Source organism: Odocoileus virginianus, unplaced genomic scaffold (assembly GCF_023699985.2).
Source record: "Odocoileus virginianus isolate 20LAN1187 ecotype Illinois unplaced genomic scaffold, Ovbor_1.2 Unplaced_Contig_4, whole genome shotgun sequence".
Taxonomy (NCBI): Eukaryota; Metazoa; Chordata; class Mammalia; order Artiodactyla; family Cervidae; genus Odocoileus; species Odocoileus virginianus.
The window spans coordinates 553,474-569,382 of NW_027224321.1; the positions used below are offsets into that span (position 1 = coordinate 553,474).

A 15,909-nucleotide genomic window follows, 5' to 3' on the forward strand; every position below is an offset into this window, starting at 1 on the left:
CAAACCTGTGTCACTTGCATCTCCTTCATTGGCGGGTGGATTCCCTACCACTGAGTCACCCGGGAAGCCCCTTTACCGTGATCACATAAGACTGATGGGAACAGAAACAGAGCTGTCCTTAACACAACTATGTGAGAACGACTTTCATTAAACAATGCAGAAGGGGTGCTTGACTTCTCAAAGCCATGCCATAGATGAGTTAAACAATGACTTGTTCTGGCTATTTCGTTCATGCTTTGCTGTCACACAATGAGAAGATCACAGCACAGAAGTTCGGATCATTCAAAGAAACGCCACTGCATGTTCTGAAAACTCAGGTGTGGTTAAACCACACAGCTCTTTCATTCTCACTTCTCATCTTGGGGAAGAAGCAACACGACCGTTTCTCAGATACCCCCCGTTTGCACTTTCCTTTTAGCAGCTGGAGCTACTCCATTCTGAAGTTCAGAAATTGTGCAAAACAAATGCATAAAGTGCTCTAATGTCGTGTGCAAATTCCATTTAAAAAAGATTTCCACTGAGCCAGGAGAACCTGAAGGAGAAGGCTGATTTCAAGATAAGATACGCATCTGAAAGCAGAAGTGCCTTCAGGTCGTCTCAGGTCAAGGCCAAAGCATGGACATGAGATACGCACTGGCAGTAGAGAAGGAAAGAGGAGAGGCTAGCTGGACGGGGGGAGAGCTGGGAAATGAAGGGGAGCAGGTTTTGGGGTGTCCTGACTGTTTTCGATCATTTCAGGCCTTTCATCTTCTGCTTTTTGCACACAATTTGTACTTTACTACCATATAAATGTGACAAAATGTGACATCAAAACAGCCTATGATGTTGGTACAGAATCATTCCAAGGGCACAGGACCTGGCGACAAAAGCAAAGGCAGAAAAACAATAACTCGAGACACCCACTGTCCACCCCTCATACTAGGGAAGAGCTGAAACTGGGGGGGGGGGGGGGGGGGAAGTCAAATGAAAGGAAAGCAAGGCAGTTGCTTAGGACTAAAATTAGCCTTATCAGCTATTAGGGGTCAGTGCGTGTGTGCTTACTTTCCTGGAAAACATAAAATGAACAATATCATCTAAGCACCAAGAGTCACCTGGCTCCCCAGAGATTTCTCTTAAATCAAGTTTGCACCAAAAAAAAGGGGGGGGGGTTCAAGTTTTGCTTCTTTTGATTTCTAATATTTTTACTCCCATAAGCACTTTTCAAGTTTCAGTATTTAGAAATGGCACGTGTGCCCTCTTGGTGTAATTTGGCTCCTAAACTTTACCTTCTATTGCCAAGTGAACAATAAAAGTCAAGCCTGGCTTAGGTACTTTACAAGCATGTCACATACACTATTATCATGCTTCATCCTCCCAATAGTCATTATACAGTTTTACAGATGGGAAAAAAAAATTGAGGCCCAAAGGCTAGGAACTTCTACAAATCATGGGGCCCTGAGCATGGGTCAGAATTTGAAACTGGATCTTTTAGGTTCCAAAACCAATTAGTTTTGTTGCTTAGTACCTGCCAATGGCCTCTATGAGCTACACTTAGAAACTGTCAGAAAGTCTACTGATTCTGGCCCAACCATTTTTTTAGAAAGTGGACCTTTTCTCGCTGGTATGTACAGAGCACGGTGGTCTCACTACACTGACGATTTAAGGGAGTCTCTCTGATGGATTCAAGGGTGATGGACTCAGCCTAGATACCAAGAGAGCACCCAAGACATTGAGCAGAGTGGTGACTAGTATGCCATCATAAGAGCACATAGATATTTCCAATTTCACATAATCAGAGCATATCTTTGAAGCAATTAACAATCACAACCTTTTTTAATAACGGAGAGGCTTGGGGCTGGCTAGGTGTTGAGGTCATTTTCCGAAAAGAATGTGTAAGGACCACTGACAGGCATCTTAAGGGTGATAGGCACACAGACTCTTGCATCTGAGCCTCTAAATCCTCCACCCAGGGCAGAGTTAGACATAAACCAAAAGAGCAGAGATGACTCATCCAGCCCTGGACCCCATTTAGACAGCAGAGACCATCCTGTGATCCATCCCTCCACTCAGGCCTAGAAATAAACAGAGGCAACTTGAAAAACCATCCACAGAAGATTTCCCCAAACGTTTGATTGTATAAATAATTTATTTCTGTTCACAGCATCATATACGCATATAAAAGGAAACAGGAACCCAAAGAGGGGGATGATCAGGACAGAGAATTACAGCAGTACAAATGGAAACAAACCAGGAGACAGTCCCAACACCATGACAGAGAATCTGTGAAAGGAATCGTTGTGAAACAAAGCTGGCCTCCCTGTGTCTATCAGAAAACATTTGAAAAGCTCCTGTGGGGAGGCCAAGCTCCTCTATGTGGACCCCATTCATTCTCCAAAGAGCAGGAGGCATAATAAATCACTGACAGGTACGCTGGAGGGATCTCCCAGGTGACCACTCCAAGGTAATTTAGCCTGTGCTTCCTGCCCCCATTGGTCAGAGATGAAATGGGCTATCATTAGGGCAAACACTACAGATATCAACTGAGACTCTTAACTATTGGTTGATACACCACAGAGCTTTACTGCACAATTACTAACAGTTGACCGCACCCTTAAGTATTGATAATGCAAAAAAAAAAAAAAAAATGTCATTTTGCATCATTGGTAAAGCATGACAGGATCTGAACAGTGATCTTGGACCAAAATATTGTCAGCACGAGGTTACAGTATTTGGCATCTGCAATGTCACAAAATAAATATATTATTCTCTCAATAGTGTGGAACTACCAAAATGTCAAAGTGCTTAAGAAATTGTTGCATGTGAAGAAAATAAAGAAAGATGGATTTTTTTTTTCTTTTAATAATTCTATACAGGATCTTCAGATGACGGGACCAGCCCATTTAGAAATCAGTGACTATGCTGTCGATATGTAAACTGAAACCTTGCAGGCTTTTCAACACTGCTCAGCTATATTTTCTCTACAGAGTTTCTACAAAAAGACCAGCGTTGGAGGGGTACCAAATACACTGACAAAAGAGAAAAGAAAGATGGACTGCTAGGTTTCCTCTTTTAAAATATTTCATAGGGGAACTGGATCAAGCAGGAAGCCAGGACTACTACCTCTGGTTCTTAAATTCACTTTGACTGCAGGGATTTATTTATAGGCATGGATTTATAATTTGACTAACTCACATGCTCACGCATGACCATGCCCAATTTCTACAGGCCTCCTTCACACAAGAAATGTATCATTGTTCGTGGATCGGGGTGGGGGACGGACAGACATAATCCTATCTGTAAACATGGGTTTAAAGAAGAAATCAAAATCACACAGTAAGTCTAAGTTTCCCTTTTGATACTGTGTTTGGGGGAGAATGACAGCTTCTGCAAACCAAGACTCAGTCCTGATTATAAAGGATTTTTTTAAATTACATTATTAAAAATAGGTATTTCTTCTTCTTTCACTTTATTTCCAAAGCCTCTTTCAAGTAAACTGTGAGGAGCCTGAGGACAGGTGACCATTACGTCACACGCTTTCTTTCATCCCAAGCGCTCACCGTGTCTGCATTTGCTCTACAACCAGTTTCCACAAGCAGGAATCAGGAAGGACCTCCTTGTGCTTTTCCCTCGCCTTGAAATCCATGCAATGAGGTCGGCTTTTGCAACAAGGTGGACTTTTGTCTGTTGGTGTGTAACATCAAATACTCTAAGGAGACATTTGCAATGAAAATACTTAAACCAGATAGGCCACAATGAACCAAATTAGAAATTTGAACATATCGCCACTTGCAGCTTAAAGGGATCTAAAAGGGCAAAGTCTTCTTTTTCCCCTAAACTGAGCATTTCTATGGGGAGTATTCATTCGTAGCAGATTTTTTTTAAGGGGAAAAAAAAAATTGTCTGAAAACCATAACCCATCATCAAGCGGTTAGGAGTACAAGAGACACCCCGTGCCAAAACCCGCTTGTCATTCAGCACACATCTGCAGCTGGTGTGTTCACACAAACCAATCAGCAGGCTAAAAAAAAAAATTATTGAAGATTCCACACATATGGGTCTAGAAATGTATGCCGATTACACAGCACTGTATCTACACACACCCCATCCAGCATTGACGTCAGGAGTCTTACCCTTTAAACACCTTTAACTATTCTGCAAAGAGTAAATGCATCATTTGCCACCACCTCCAACAGTTTCTGGGTTTTAATTTTTTTTTATTGGTCTCTTTGTGTGATAATGACCTACACATGGACAGGGTCCAAACCATCTGGAAGATGTCTGATTCCAGGCTGAAAAGCAGTTCTCAACAAAACTGGTCTTCTGAAGCTACCACAAAGCACCAGGAAAGGGGCGTTCTTCGCGGCCATCCCCCAGCCCAGGCCAGCGCAGCGCCCCGCGCCTTCCGGCTGCGGTACTGTTCCACGGAGTCCTCTGATGGCCCAAACCACCACCTCGTTTGGGCCCAGAGCAGGGCAAATGGATTTTCACAGGGGCCTGCCCTGTGACATAAAATTATCCAGCTTTCACAGCCCAAGGAGAGGCTATCCCCCCAGCACCTCCCACTGCCACCGTGCCCCCAGATGGGAACTCCTGGGGTTCTGGGAACCGCATACCTCAGGTAGCTCACAGGTGCGATCCCCAGTGAGGGCGGGGAAGCCTGAACTTCTGGCCCTGCTGGAGTAGGAGGAAATCGCTTTTGTCTCTGATATCTGAGCCTTCCAACCTGGGCCAGCAGGGCGGACGGTGGGACCTGCACGTCCACTCCCCAGCCGGGTCCCCCACCCCCTGAGTAGCTCCGGCGTTCAGACAAAAGGACCCCTGAGCTGGGGGTGGTGGGCAGGTCGAGCGCAGGCTGGCCAGCTTGCCTACATACCCAGGTTAAGTCACCAGTCCTGCATGCCGGTGCAGAGACTCCGCTTTAAAAATTCGAAGCGTCGCTTTGGTTCGCTGTCTTTGTTCGCGGGCGCGCGGGCCACCCAGCCTTTCATTCATTCATTCCGGACTCGCTCGCTCCCCGCGCCTAGCTCCGGAACGTCGCCGTCCGGCGCATTACCGCTTCTTCTTCTGCTTGAGGGACTTCCTGCGTTTCAGGATCATCTCGTAGAGCTTGTCCATGCCCTCGGTGAGGCCCTCGCCGATGATGGCGCACGCCGGCTGGACGTGGTAGGTGGTGGCCGGGATGAGCTCGTGCAACGCCAGCTGCTTCTCGATCTCCGCCACGGGCAGCGATTTGGGCAGGTCCTGCTTGTTGGCGATGACGAGCAGCGGCGTGCCCTGGTTCTCGGCGAACTTGGTCACCTTGTGCAGCTCCGTCTTGGCCTCCTCCAGCCGGTCCACGTCCACCGAGTCCACCACGTAGATGATGCCGTCCGTGCAGCGGCTGTAGGACTTCCAGAGCGGCCGAAGCTTCTCCTGGCCGCCCACGTCCCAGAAGTGGCAGCTGATGCCCTTGGCCGTGCCGTTGCTCAGCTTGATCTTCTCCGTGTTGAAGCCGATCGTGGGCACGGTGTTCACGAACTCGTTGAACTTGAGCCGGTAGAGCACCGTGGTCTTGCCGGCTGAGTCCAAGCCCAGCATGACGATGTGCAGGGACTGGAAGGCCGAGATGTTGGAGGAGATGTTGCCCATGGCTCCTCGCTGCGGCGCCGGCCACTGCGGCTGCGGCGGGAGGGCGCCGCCCCCCGCCCTCCCGAGCAGTTACGGGCCCGACGCGGGCGGGCGCACCTGGGCCCCGCCTGCCGCCCTCAGCCGCCGGCACCGGCCCGGGCTCGGAGTCCCCGAAGCGCACGGCTCGGCGCGCTCAGACGCCGCGACCCCCGCGCCCGCGCCGGCCGGGCATTGCCTAGCTCTCGATGGGCTTTGTCTCCAGCGAAGCCTCCTCCGCTGCGGCGCCGCGGGCTGCTCGCGCCCGTCGCCCTCCCCCGCCGGCCCCGGCTCTCTGCGGCTTCCTCGGGCCGCGCCCCCGCGCTCCAGCCGCTGCCCCGGCTCTCCGCTGCTGCCGGTTCCGGGCTCCGAGCGCCCAGCGCTCGCCTCTGTTTGGGCGGCGCCGCCGCGGGGCCAATCCCACTCCCAGGGCGCGCCTCGGAGGCGCAGGCGGGGCGTGGGCTTCCCCGGGCTTCGCTGCCGGGGCGGCCGCCTGGCTGTCCCCGCAGTCCCCGCGCCGCCGCCGCCGCCGCCAGCCTGCAGCGGTGGGAGGGCGCCCGGCTCCGCCCCTCGGAGGCCCCGCCCTCATCCCGCCCCTTCTGATGGCCCCCGCCCCTTCTTGGACCCTCGCCCCGCCCCGCCCCGACGGCCCCGCCCCGGGTCGGGCGTGGACCTCCCAGCCCGGCGGGCCGCTTTCGCGCCTTTCAGAGCTTTCGAAATAGCCCTGGGCGTCTCCTCCCGCCCCGCACCCGGATAATGGACCCCCGAGCCGCAGGCTCTTCCCGCCTCGGCCCTCTGACGCATCTTGTAAAAATAGCTCCCGGAACTCCACTCCCCGCCAGCCCCAGGCCGGACCGACTGCCCGGCGGGACTGCAGCGTGGGAGGCGCAGACGGCCTGCGGGAGCCAGGGCCGGGGGTCCAGAGTCCAGGTCAAGGCGGGCCGGGGAAGCTCAGGCCGAGGGACTGGGGACCATCCGAGGTAGGGGTGGGGTGAGAGTGCCCCTCTGGGAAGAGAGGGCTATGGCTGAGGCCTCGTGACCCCCAGACTCCCCCACCCAGGAGAGGGGAAAGGAGGGCGTGGGCCTCCAGGAGCCAGCCCGGGCGCGTGGCCTTTGCGGTGCCCAGGACCCTGACCCTCCCTGGTACCCTGGCTGGCTTCCCTGCCAGGGCTCCGGTGGGGGCGCTCCACGGGATCACCGCTGCTCTGGGGCCCAGACCCGTGCCCAGATCGCCCCGGAGGCCTGGCTTCATTTAAGGAGACTTGTCTGCCTGCCCAGTTAGCTCCGACGACTCACCAACCCCAGACAGCTCCTTTGCTACCTTATTTTTGTTCCCAGCGTCTGCGCGGACATCCCAGGTCAAGTGTTAGCATCTCAGGAGAACACCCTCTACCACCCACGGTACTTTGAGGACTAAGAACCACCTGCCCACAAGTGAACCACTCCTCCTGCCACTGGTGCTCCAGGTGCATTTGGGCCTGAAACAGAGCTGTGTCAGCAGCTCAGAGTAGGTTGCACCATAGGTCACAGACACCAGTACCCAGCCCCTGGCAGGCTTCTCCCATCACTCCAGTTCAGTGCTCTGATTCTAGTTTGCAAGCACACAACCAAGGCTTATCCTCTCAGGGTGCAGAGGAAACTGAGCGAACCGGGGCTCTGGAGGAGGAGGAGCAGAGGCAGTATGGACAGGGGCTTCTTCCCAACTCCAGCTTATGAGGCAGGAAGAGGGAATGGGGTCTAGGGGGATGGAAATGAGCCTGATAACCATTGATGGGTGAAAACCAAATTATTATAGAAATGCTTTCTTTACCACCTTCTTTTCACAAGCTGTGATAAAACAGGTGATTTTATTTGTATTGAACCATATGAGAAGACTGTGTTGATGGCAGAACCAACCGTCCCTCCTTTGGGGACTCCCCTGGTGGCAGCAACCACTCAGACTGGTCCAGGGCTGGAAAAGTCCTAGTGGATCATTCTGTCCAACCTGCCGGATGAGGAAACCAAGGCTCGGGCACTTGACTTGGCCAGGGTAGAACCTACTTGCAGATGGCCTTCTCCTCACCCAGTTTTATTCATGCCAGGAGCTGAGGGCTTGCTGCTCTCTCCCACTCCCCACACTACCCACACACTAAGTTAACAGGGAATGAAGTTGTAAGCAACCTGAATTCAGTTGTGAAAGACAGAAATTCCATTCAAATTGCCAACATCCGTTGGATCATAGAAAAAGCAAGAGAATTCCAGAAAAACATCTACTTCTGCTTCATTGACTACACTAAAGTCTTTGACTCTGTGGATCACAACAAACTGTGGAAAATTCTTAAAGATGTGCAAACACCAGACCACCTGACCTGTATCCTGAGAAACCTGTGTGCAGGACAAGAAGCAACAGTTAGAATGAGACATGGAACAACAGACTGGTTCAAAACTGGGAAAGGAGTACGTAAAGGTTGTATTCTGTCACCCTGCTTATTTAACTTACATGCAGAGTACATCATGAGAAATGCCAGGCTGGATGAAGCACAAGCTGGAATCAAGAATGCACTGTAGGGAGAAATATCAATAACCTCAGATATGCAGATGACACCACCCTTATGGCAGAAAGTGAACAGGAATTAAGAGCCTCTTGGTGAAAGGGAAAGAGGAGAGTGAAAAATCTGGCTTGAAACTCAAAAAACAAAGATCATGGCATCCAGTCCCACCACTTCATGGTAAGTAGATGGGGAAACAATGGAAACAGTGGCAGATTTTATTTTCTTGGGCTCCAAAATCACTGCAGCCAAGAAATGAAGACGCTTGCTCCTTGAAAGAAAATCTGTGGCAAATCTAGATGGTGCATTAAAAAGCAGAGATATTACTTTGCTTACAAAGGTCTGTCTAGTCAAAGCAATGGTTTTCCCAGTAGCCATGTATGGATGTGAGGGTTGGACCTATGGTCAGAAGGCTGAGCACTGAAGAATTGATGCTTTCAAACTGTGGTGCTGGAGAAGACTCTTGAGAGTCCCTTGGACTGCAAGGAGATCAAACCAGTCAATCTTAAATGGGAAATCAACCCTGAATATTCATTGGAAAGACTGATGCTGAAGCTGAAGCTCCAATACTTTGGCCACCTGATGCAAAGAGCTGACTCATTGGAAAAGACCCTGATGCTGGAAAAGATTGAAGGCAGGAGGAAAAGGGGACCACCACAGAGGATGAGATGGCTGGATAGCATCACTGATTCAATGGAATGAGTTTGAGCAACTCCGGCAGATGGTGAAGGACAGGGAAGCCTCATGTGATGCAGTCCATGGGATTGCAAAGAGTCGGACACGACTGAGCAACTGAACAACAGATTGACTGACACAATGGAAAAGTTCATGATTATGATGCTGTTCAGGCGTGTCTAGAAGCCGTGGATCTCAGATGTCCTTAGATCAGTCTGTCTGTCTCCTGTTTTTCTCTGCATCGATCCGTTTTTCCCACTGGCAGGTCTGGGTTCACATCCTTGGTGTATATCCTAGAAAGAAAAAGGTGGATCTCTTTCCCAGTAACTGAGACTAGAGCCTGGAGGACATATCCCTCTGACCTGTCTGGCCCAGCCCTATATCAGGTACTACTGTCCAGAAGGAGGGCCCATGGCTGGGGCCCAGAGGTTAAACCTGGGGAGGGGTGGTCCCCAAAGAAGAATCAGCCTTCTATCTGCTCTCCAAAGGGCTAATAGGAGTGAGTAAGCAAAAATAACAGATGTCCGTGTGATTTATAATGATTTCATTTCAGTTATTGGGAACCCTGGGAAGACAGGGTTTTGTTTTCCAAGTGATTTTCCTGGCTCTCTTCAAAACCTAATTCCTAGATAGCCACCTTCTCAAGAGACTGTCTTCTCTCTCCTTTCTCTGTGCTACAGACAGGGCGTAGCCTGGGTGCCAGCCTGAGACCAGACTTAGATTAGTAGCCTGGGACCTGGGCCTCTGGATAAAGACAGATCAGACTAGAACATTCTCTATCTGGCTCTCACAAATGATCTTCCTGTGGATTCCTTTCTCTTATTTGCATCTCTCCCTGTCATGTCTAGCATTTATTTTAAGGATAGTAGGAGGGCAGTATTTGAGTAAAATATCGATGTGTTTTCTTGGGTTTGTGCTCATTACAGCTAGTGTGGTTTTGACTGCAGCCCCCACACTTTGCACCATTGTGGGGTTTAGTAATAAAGGGCTGTCTGTTGTCCAGTAGAAAAAGTAGATTAATAGACATTAATAGAGCCTTCCAGAACAGGGCCATTAAACAGCAACTCACCGTAATTGAATAGCAACCATACTACAGTCTAATTTCACTCACCAGGTGATAAGTTGAATTTACAGTGGATACTTTAACTTCTAATACATAAAAATGCCATTTAGCTGAATCAACTTTCTTTCTGATACAAATTTCAATGGAAAAACCTTGGAATTATGAGACAGAAAGTAATGTTTACCACGATGTCAGAAATGCAAGGCCCACTTTGAACATAGTGACACGGCTATGGTCTGGGCCGTGTGGACAGATTGAGTGGGTGCTATACATGTCCCACCATGTTCCAGCCACGTGGTAATACCTAGGTTACCATTTCTTGAGCGCCCCATTTCTAAAACCTACCTAACACTTGTGGTTGTTGAGAAGGTGAAATGAAGTAATACATGTCAAGTGTTTGGCGTGGTACTTGGCACACCATGTGGGTTTCCCTTGCGACTCAGCGGTAAAGAATCCACCTGCAATGCAGGAGACATGTGTTCAATTCCTGGGTCAGGAAGGTCTCCTGAAGAGGAAAATGGTGGCAGCAGTAGCAGTAGCATTATTTGCTTAGTAGTACTGTTATGCCGACGGATGGGGCCCAGAGGCTAAACATGTAGTAGTGTTAAGCATTAAGTAGTAGTGTTCGTCCGACTGTTTGTGACCCCAAGGACTGTAGCCCACCAGGCTTCTCTGTCCATGGAGTTCTCCAGGCAAGAATACTGGAGTGGGAAGCCATTCCCTTCTCCAGGGTATCTTCCCAACCCAGGGATTGAACCTGGGTCTCCCACATCACAGGCAGATCCTTTACTATCTGAGTCACCGGGGAAACCCACAGGAAATGGCAACCACTCCAGTATTTTGCCTGGGGACATCCGTGGACAGAGGAGCCGGGCAGGCTAGAGTCCATGGGGCTGCGAAAGAGTCGGACACGACTTAGTGACTAAGCGTGCACGCCCTGGTACACAGTAAGTAAGCTCTACAAAGGTTACCTGTGGTACCTGCAAAAAAAGAAGAAAGAAAGAAAACCAGTTTTATAAGGGGCATAGCTGTTTGAATCTCAATGGTTGCCAAAACACTGGCTGCACTGTGCCACTTTCTTCATTTTAATCACAGTAAGACGTTTCTCAAAGAATGACGTGCACTTGTGATCTTGCCTGAGATGAGTTTCACATCCAGCAGCAGCAACATTTCCTTTCCTTTTCATCTGCATCAAAATGGTTCTACATCCAGAAAAGGACTCAGTTCCAGTAAACAGAATGCAGTGATTCTGAAACTGTAAACTGTTCTCTTTTTTTTTTTCCTTGAAGGGCTTAGAGATCAAGTGTGCCACCAATTAAAACAAATTTTGAGTCTATCCAGTGAAGAGAGCAATATATTTCAGCATTATTATTTTTGGCTTAGGAAAGATCATGACATAAGATGCAAAGGTGAGCATCCCATCCACAGTTGAGTGTGGCTACTGTGACTCAGATGGTGAAAGAATCCACCTGCAGTGTAGGAGACCAGGGTTGGATCCCTGGGTTAGGAAGATCCCCTGGAGAAGGGAATGGCAACCCACTCCAGTATTCTTGCCTGGAGAATTCCTTGGACAGAGGAGCCTGGCGGTCTACGGTTCATGGTATTGCAAAGAGTCGGATATGACTGAGTCACTCACACTTCTCCACTTTCACAAGGATAAATATCGGAACAGGGTTGTGTGTCCACAAGCATAGTGTGTGACTATTTGCTTTTTCTGATTGGATCCCTGGGTTCAGGTTCACGGCCTCCTATTCTTAACTATCATAATACAGGAGTGCCCTCTACTGAGCTTCTTGTATAAGAGATGAACGCCTCCAGAGGCTGATTTGCCTCTTGCCTCGTACCTAGTAAATGTTCCATCCGTATGTATTGAATGAATGGAGGGATACTTGAACCTGATTCTCTGGGGCTGTGGGACTAGATCTCTTAGAGCCCCATGTGTTAAACTGAGAAAGTGCTTCTTTGGGGGCTCAGAGCTTGGAGGTGTCGATTCTCAGGTGTAGATTCGGGTCTTGTCTCCAGGGCAGAATAGGAGAGTTTATTATTGACCAAGACTGGGGACCAGGAGCCTGGCAGAGTCTGCAGGGATGTCACCAGGAAAGCTGTTCAAAGTATCACAGATTAATGGAAGAGAGAGGAAATCAGCATGCAGGAAACCCAGCTGAGATGAGAGATTGGAAGAAATCAATTTTTGCATTTAATTCAGAGGGCAGGCAGCCATAAAGGGAGAGGGGACCAGACGTTGAAAATAAAGGAGGCCAGGTGGGCAGAGAAAGAACAAGGCTTGAAGCAGCCAAAGCCAGGTGGTCCAGGGTGGAAGTTCTTTGGTGGGAATGTTTCCTTATCGGAAATTGCCACTAAGGGATCACACCCTCAGAGTCCTGGGGTGGGTCAGACCCAGAAAGGCTCATCTTTGGAGGAGTGCCTGCAATCAGGGGACACACGGAAGGACTAAGACACACTGGTTCCCAGGGGAGTTTGTGGGAAGGGCGGTAGGTTTTGGTGGAGTTAAATATGAGTCTGTGATGCTTGCAGACTTTTGTTTCATGCACGAGGTCAGATGCCTGGAAATAAGCAGGATCTACTCTTAATTCAGGGCTTCCCAGATGGCTCAGAGGTAAAGAATCTGCCTGCCAGTGTGGGAGACACAGGAGACTTGGGTTCCATCCCTGGGTCGGGAGGATCCTCTGGAGGAGGAAATGGCAACCTGCTCCAATGCGCTCGCCTGGAGAATCCCATGGACTGCGAAGCCTGGAGGGCTACAGTCCAGTGAGTCGCAAAGAGTGAACTTGACTGAGCATGCACCCTTAATTAATTCCCACCCTCCTCCTACTTTCCCCTGTGGTAACCATACGTTTGTTTTCTACGTCTGTGAGTCTGTTTCACAAGCAAATTCATTGTATTAGTTTTTAGATTCCACATATAAGTGATATCATATTTTTCTTTGTCTGACTTCCTTCAGGCATGCATGCATGCATGCTAAGTCGCTTCAGTCGTGTCCGACTCTGTGCGACCCCATGGACAGCAGCCCACCAGGCTCCTCTGTCCACAGGACAAAGGAAGTACATATATAGATGTACATATATATACACATGTGCATATGTGTACATATGTATATGTACATATATTTTATGTACATGCATATATATGTACATATATTTTAAACCGAATCACTTTGCTATGCACTTGAAACCAACACAACATTGTAAATTAATTATATTTCAATTAAAAAAAAAAGGATCTGTCCATTCAAGTTCATGGTTTTCATGAGAAACAAACAAACCTAAATTCCAGTTCAGGTTGCCTCATTTCTGCTTTCTGTGAAGCAACAAGGCTGAAATAATTCAGATTTTCATTTTCCCAACAGTCACTACTATGAACATTTAGTGGTTATTTCTATTTGGGGCAAAAAAATAGCTAAAAAGTCCCCCCCCAACCATTTCTGTCTTCATTATTAATAGTCTGTATTATATGACTGAAATAGGTATGAAAATTTAGAAGTCATTACCTTTCTTGTCAATATTATTTTCAGATAAGATTCTTAAATAAGATCATTTTCAATCTCTCCTTAAATTTCATCTCTCAAGTGAACTTTTATCAAGGACATCAAGACCAGACACATGGCAACTCAGGACTTAGGGCTGCTAAAATGACAGAAAATCCTCACGTTAGTGCCAGTCTTTTCAGCTGAAGGGGAGGAAAAAGCTTGGTATGCAAAAGTTATTTCTGAGTTCTTTAATAATTCAATCACCATAATTAAATTTTGACTCTCATAGACTCAGTGATGAAAGAGGAGGGGAAAAAAAACCAGGTAACAATAACTCCCAGTGATTAGAGTTCTACCCCATGAACTGAATAGTGTTTGATGGAAACTTGGATTCCTTTGCGTTGCCTCCCTCCTCCTCCCCAGGTGAACGGAGATGCCTATTATTTTCATTTAATTAAAAGCTAGTTGGCTGGACCCAAGAGAGATGGGAACAATCGTGCTTTTGTGCCTCCATCAAGCCCTGGCGGCTCTTCGCCGCGGTGGAGGAGGGCGGGGAGATGCCCGCTCCCGCTTTCTCTCTGGCGCGGTCACTCGAGGAGGTCTGTTCCCTTGCAGCATGACAGCTCACTCCATGTGGCCCTGTCCTTTCTGTGGAAATAGCTCAAGCATCGGAATAGAGTTCTTTGGCTCCTGCTGCGTCTATTAGAGACATAACCACTCTAGATGATCGTTCCTCTTTATGAACTACACTGGGCTTATGTAACCTGAAGCTCTGCTCCATCAGTCATAGAAAATCCCTTTCACGTTCTTGCTCCTGCCCCCTCCAGTGTCCTATATCGGCTCTCCTGAGGGCACTGGTGACCACAGGAAACACTCAAGGCCTTTGGGTTCCCTGCTTACCCTGCCTTCCACCGGATCCTGCTGATCGCTCCATCCTTCTTAAAGCATTTCTCTAAGAAAACCAGATGGCCTGGCTAACTGACAGTACTTCCCACACACACTGCCCTGAAAAGGCAGGACTGATTTGTGCTGATAACCATCTGGGATGGAGGTACCACACCAGTGAGGACCTCCAAACAGGAGGCTACAAAGCCATGCTTCCTCCTCTCTCCAGTCATGGCCTAGACCTGTCCTTCTTATCCACGGAGGGCTGGTGGCCCTCAGTGATTCATCTTGGACCTTCTCATCCTCCTGTCTCTGGGGACGTAATCACATCTACCTCTCATGATTTCTCAGCCTCTATCACTGCCAAAAGCCAGAAGCTCCCAACATAGAGTACTCAACTCAGATCTCTGTCTATATATGTCTCTGCCAGGCTTATTGAGCAAGTACATCCAACAAGCAGTAGGTAATAGACATACCTGTCTTTCCCTTCTGTTTGTTCACCCCCTACATGGAGTTAACCAGAATCCAGATAATTCTGTTTTGAAATAGCTCTTGGAATTAAAACTATGAGCCTTTTAAAATCACGTTTATTGATTTTTTACTGGTATTCAAAACAATTGCAGGCAAGACCCTGATGCTGGGAAAGACGGAGGGCAGGAGGAGAAGGGGACAACAGAGGATGAGATGGTTGGCTGGCATCACTGACTCCATGAACATGAGTTTGGGCAAACTCTGGGAGATGATGAAGGACAGAGAAGCCTGGTGTGCTGCAGTCCATGGGGTCTCAAAGATTCGGACACAACTTAGTGACTGAACAACAACTGGCAGTGCAATGGATAAAGAATCTGCCTGCCAATGCAGGGGACACAAGTTCAATCCTTGGTCTGGGAAGACTCCACACGCCACAGAGTGACTTAGCCCGTGTGCCATACAACTGCAGAAGCCCGTGTGCCCTAGGACCCTCGAGCAGCAACTGCTAAACCTGGGAGCCACGACTACTGAGGTCCCTGTGCCTCGAGCCTGTGCTCTGCAACGAGAGGAGCCACTACAATGAGAGGCCCGACTAACGCAAGGAAGAGTTGCCCCGACTCCCTGCAACGAGAGAAAGCCGGAGCAATGCTTCAAAGGCCTAGCACAGCCAAAAATAAAATAAGTAAATTAAAAAAAGACAATCACCTTTATTTATGTCTATGATGAAGGCGGCATTTACTTCTGTTTTTGCAGGAGCATACTTCACCCAGGCACGTGCCTCTGTCTAACCTGCTTGCATCACTGGGGAAGTAATCTGATTGGCTGGAGACTAACACTTCGCTAGGTTACATCTCACTAGTGACCAGTGACGGGAAGTGCCTCCAGGAGTAGGCATGCTTTCTCCACCTGTCAGGGGGTAGATGAGCTCTGTGGGATTGGCCTTCTTGAATTCAGAAGCAGAGAAGAGCAAGCCTCACTTTTATCCCTGGCCTAAGCTGCTTTCTCCAACTTAGCTTTCACCACAGAGTTCTAGCAAAAGATGAGAATTGGTCAGCAGTGTTTGCCCAGCTTCAGAAAGCAACGTGACCTGGTACATATGGGGAGGTGCTAAGTAAAGGGATTCAGGGTTCAAAACCCAATTCTCAACCCCTAACATGGCCCAGGAGGACATTCCAGGA

The 15,909-nt window shown here is 48.8% G+C and overlaps 1 protein-coding gene across 1 annotated transcript; it reads right to left on the reverse strand.

Moving 5' to 3' along the window:
• Positions 1 to 2,106: 2,106 nt before the first annotated feature.
• ARL4C (ARF like GTPase 4C) lies at positions 2,107 to 6,181 on the reverse strand. The gene has a single exon (XM_020904995.2). It carries the CDS (start codon positions 5,605 to 5,607, stop codon positions 5,029 to 5,031), a length of 579 nt encoding a protein of 192 aa, XP_020760654.1. The 5' UTR covers positions 5,608 to 6,181; the 3' UTR covers positions 2,107 to 5,028.
• Positions 6,182 to 15,909: the final 9,728 nt, after the last annotated feature.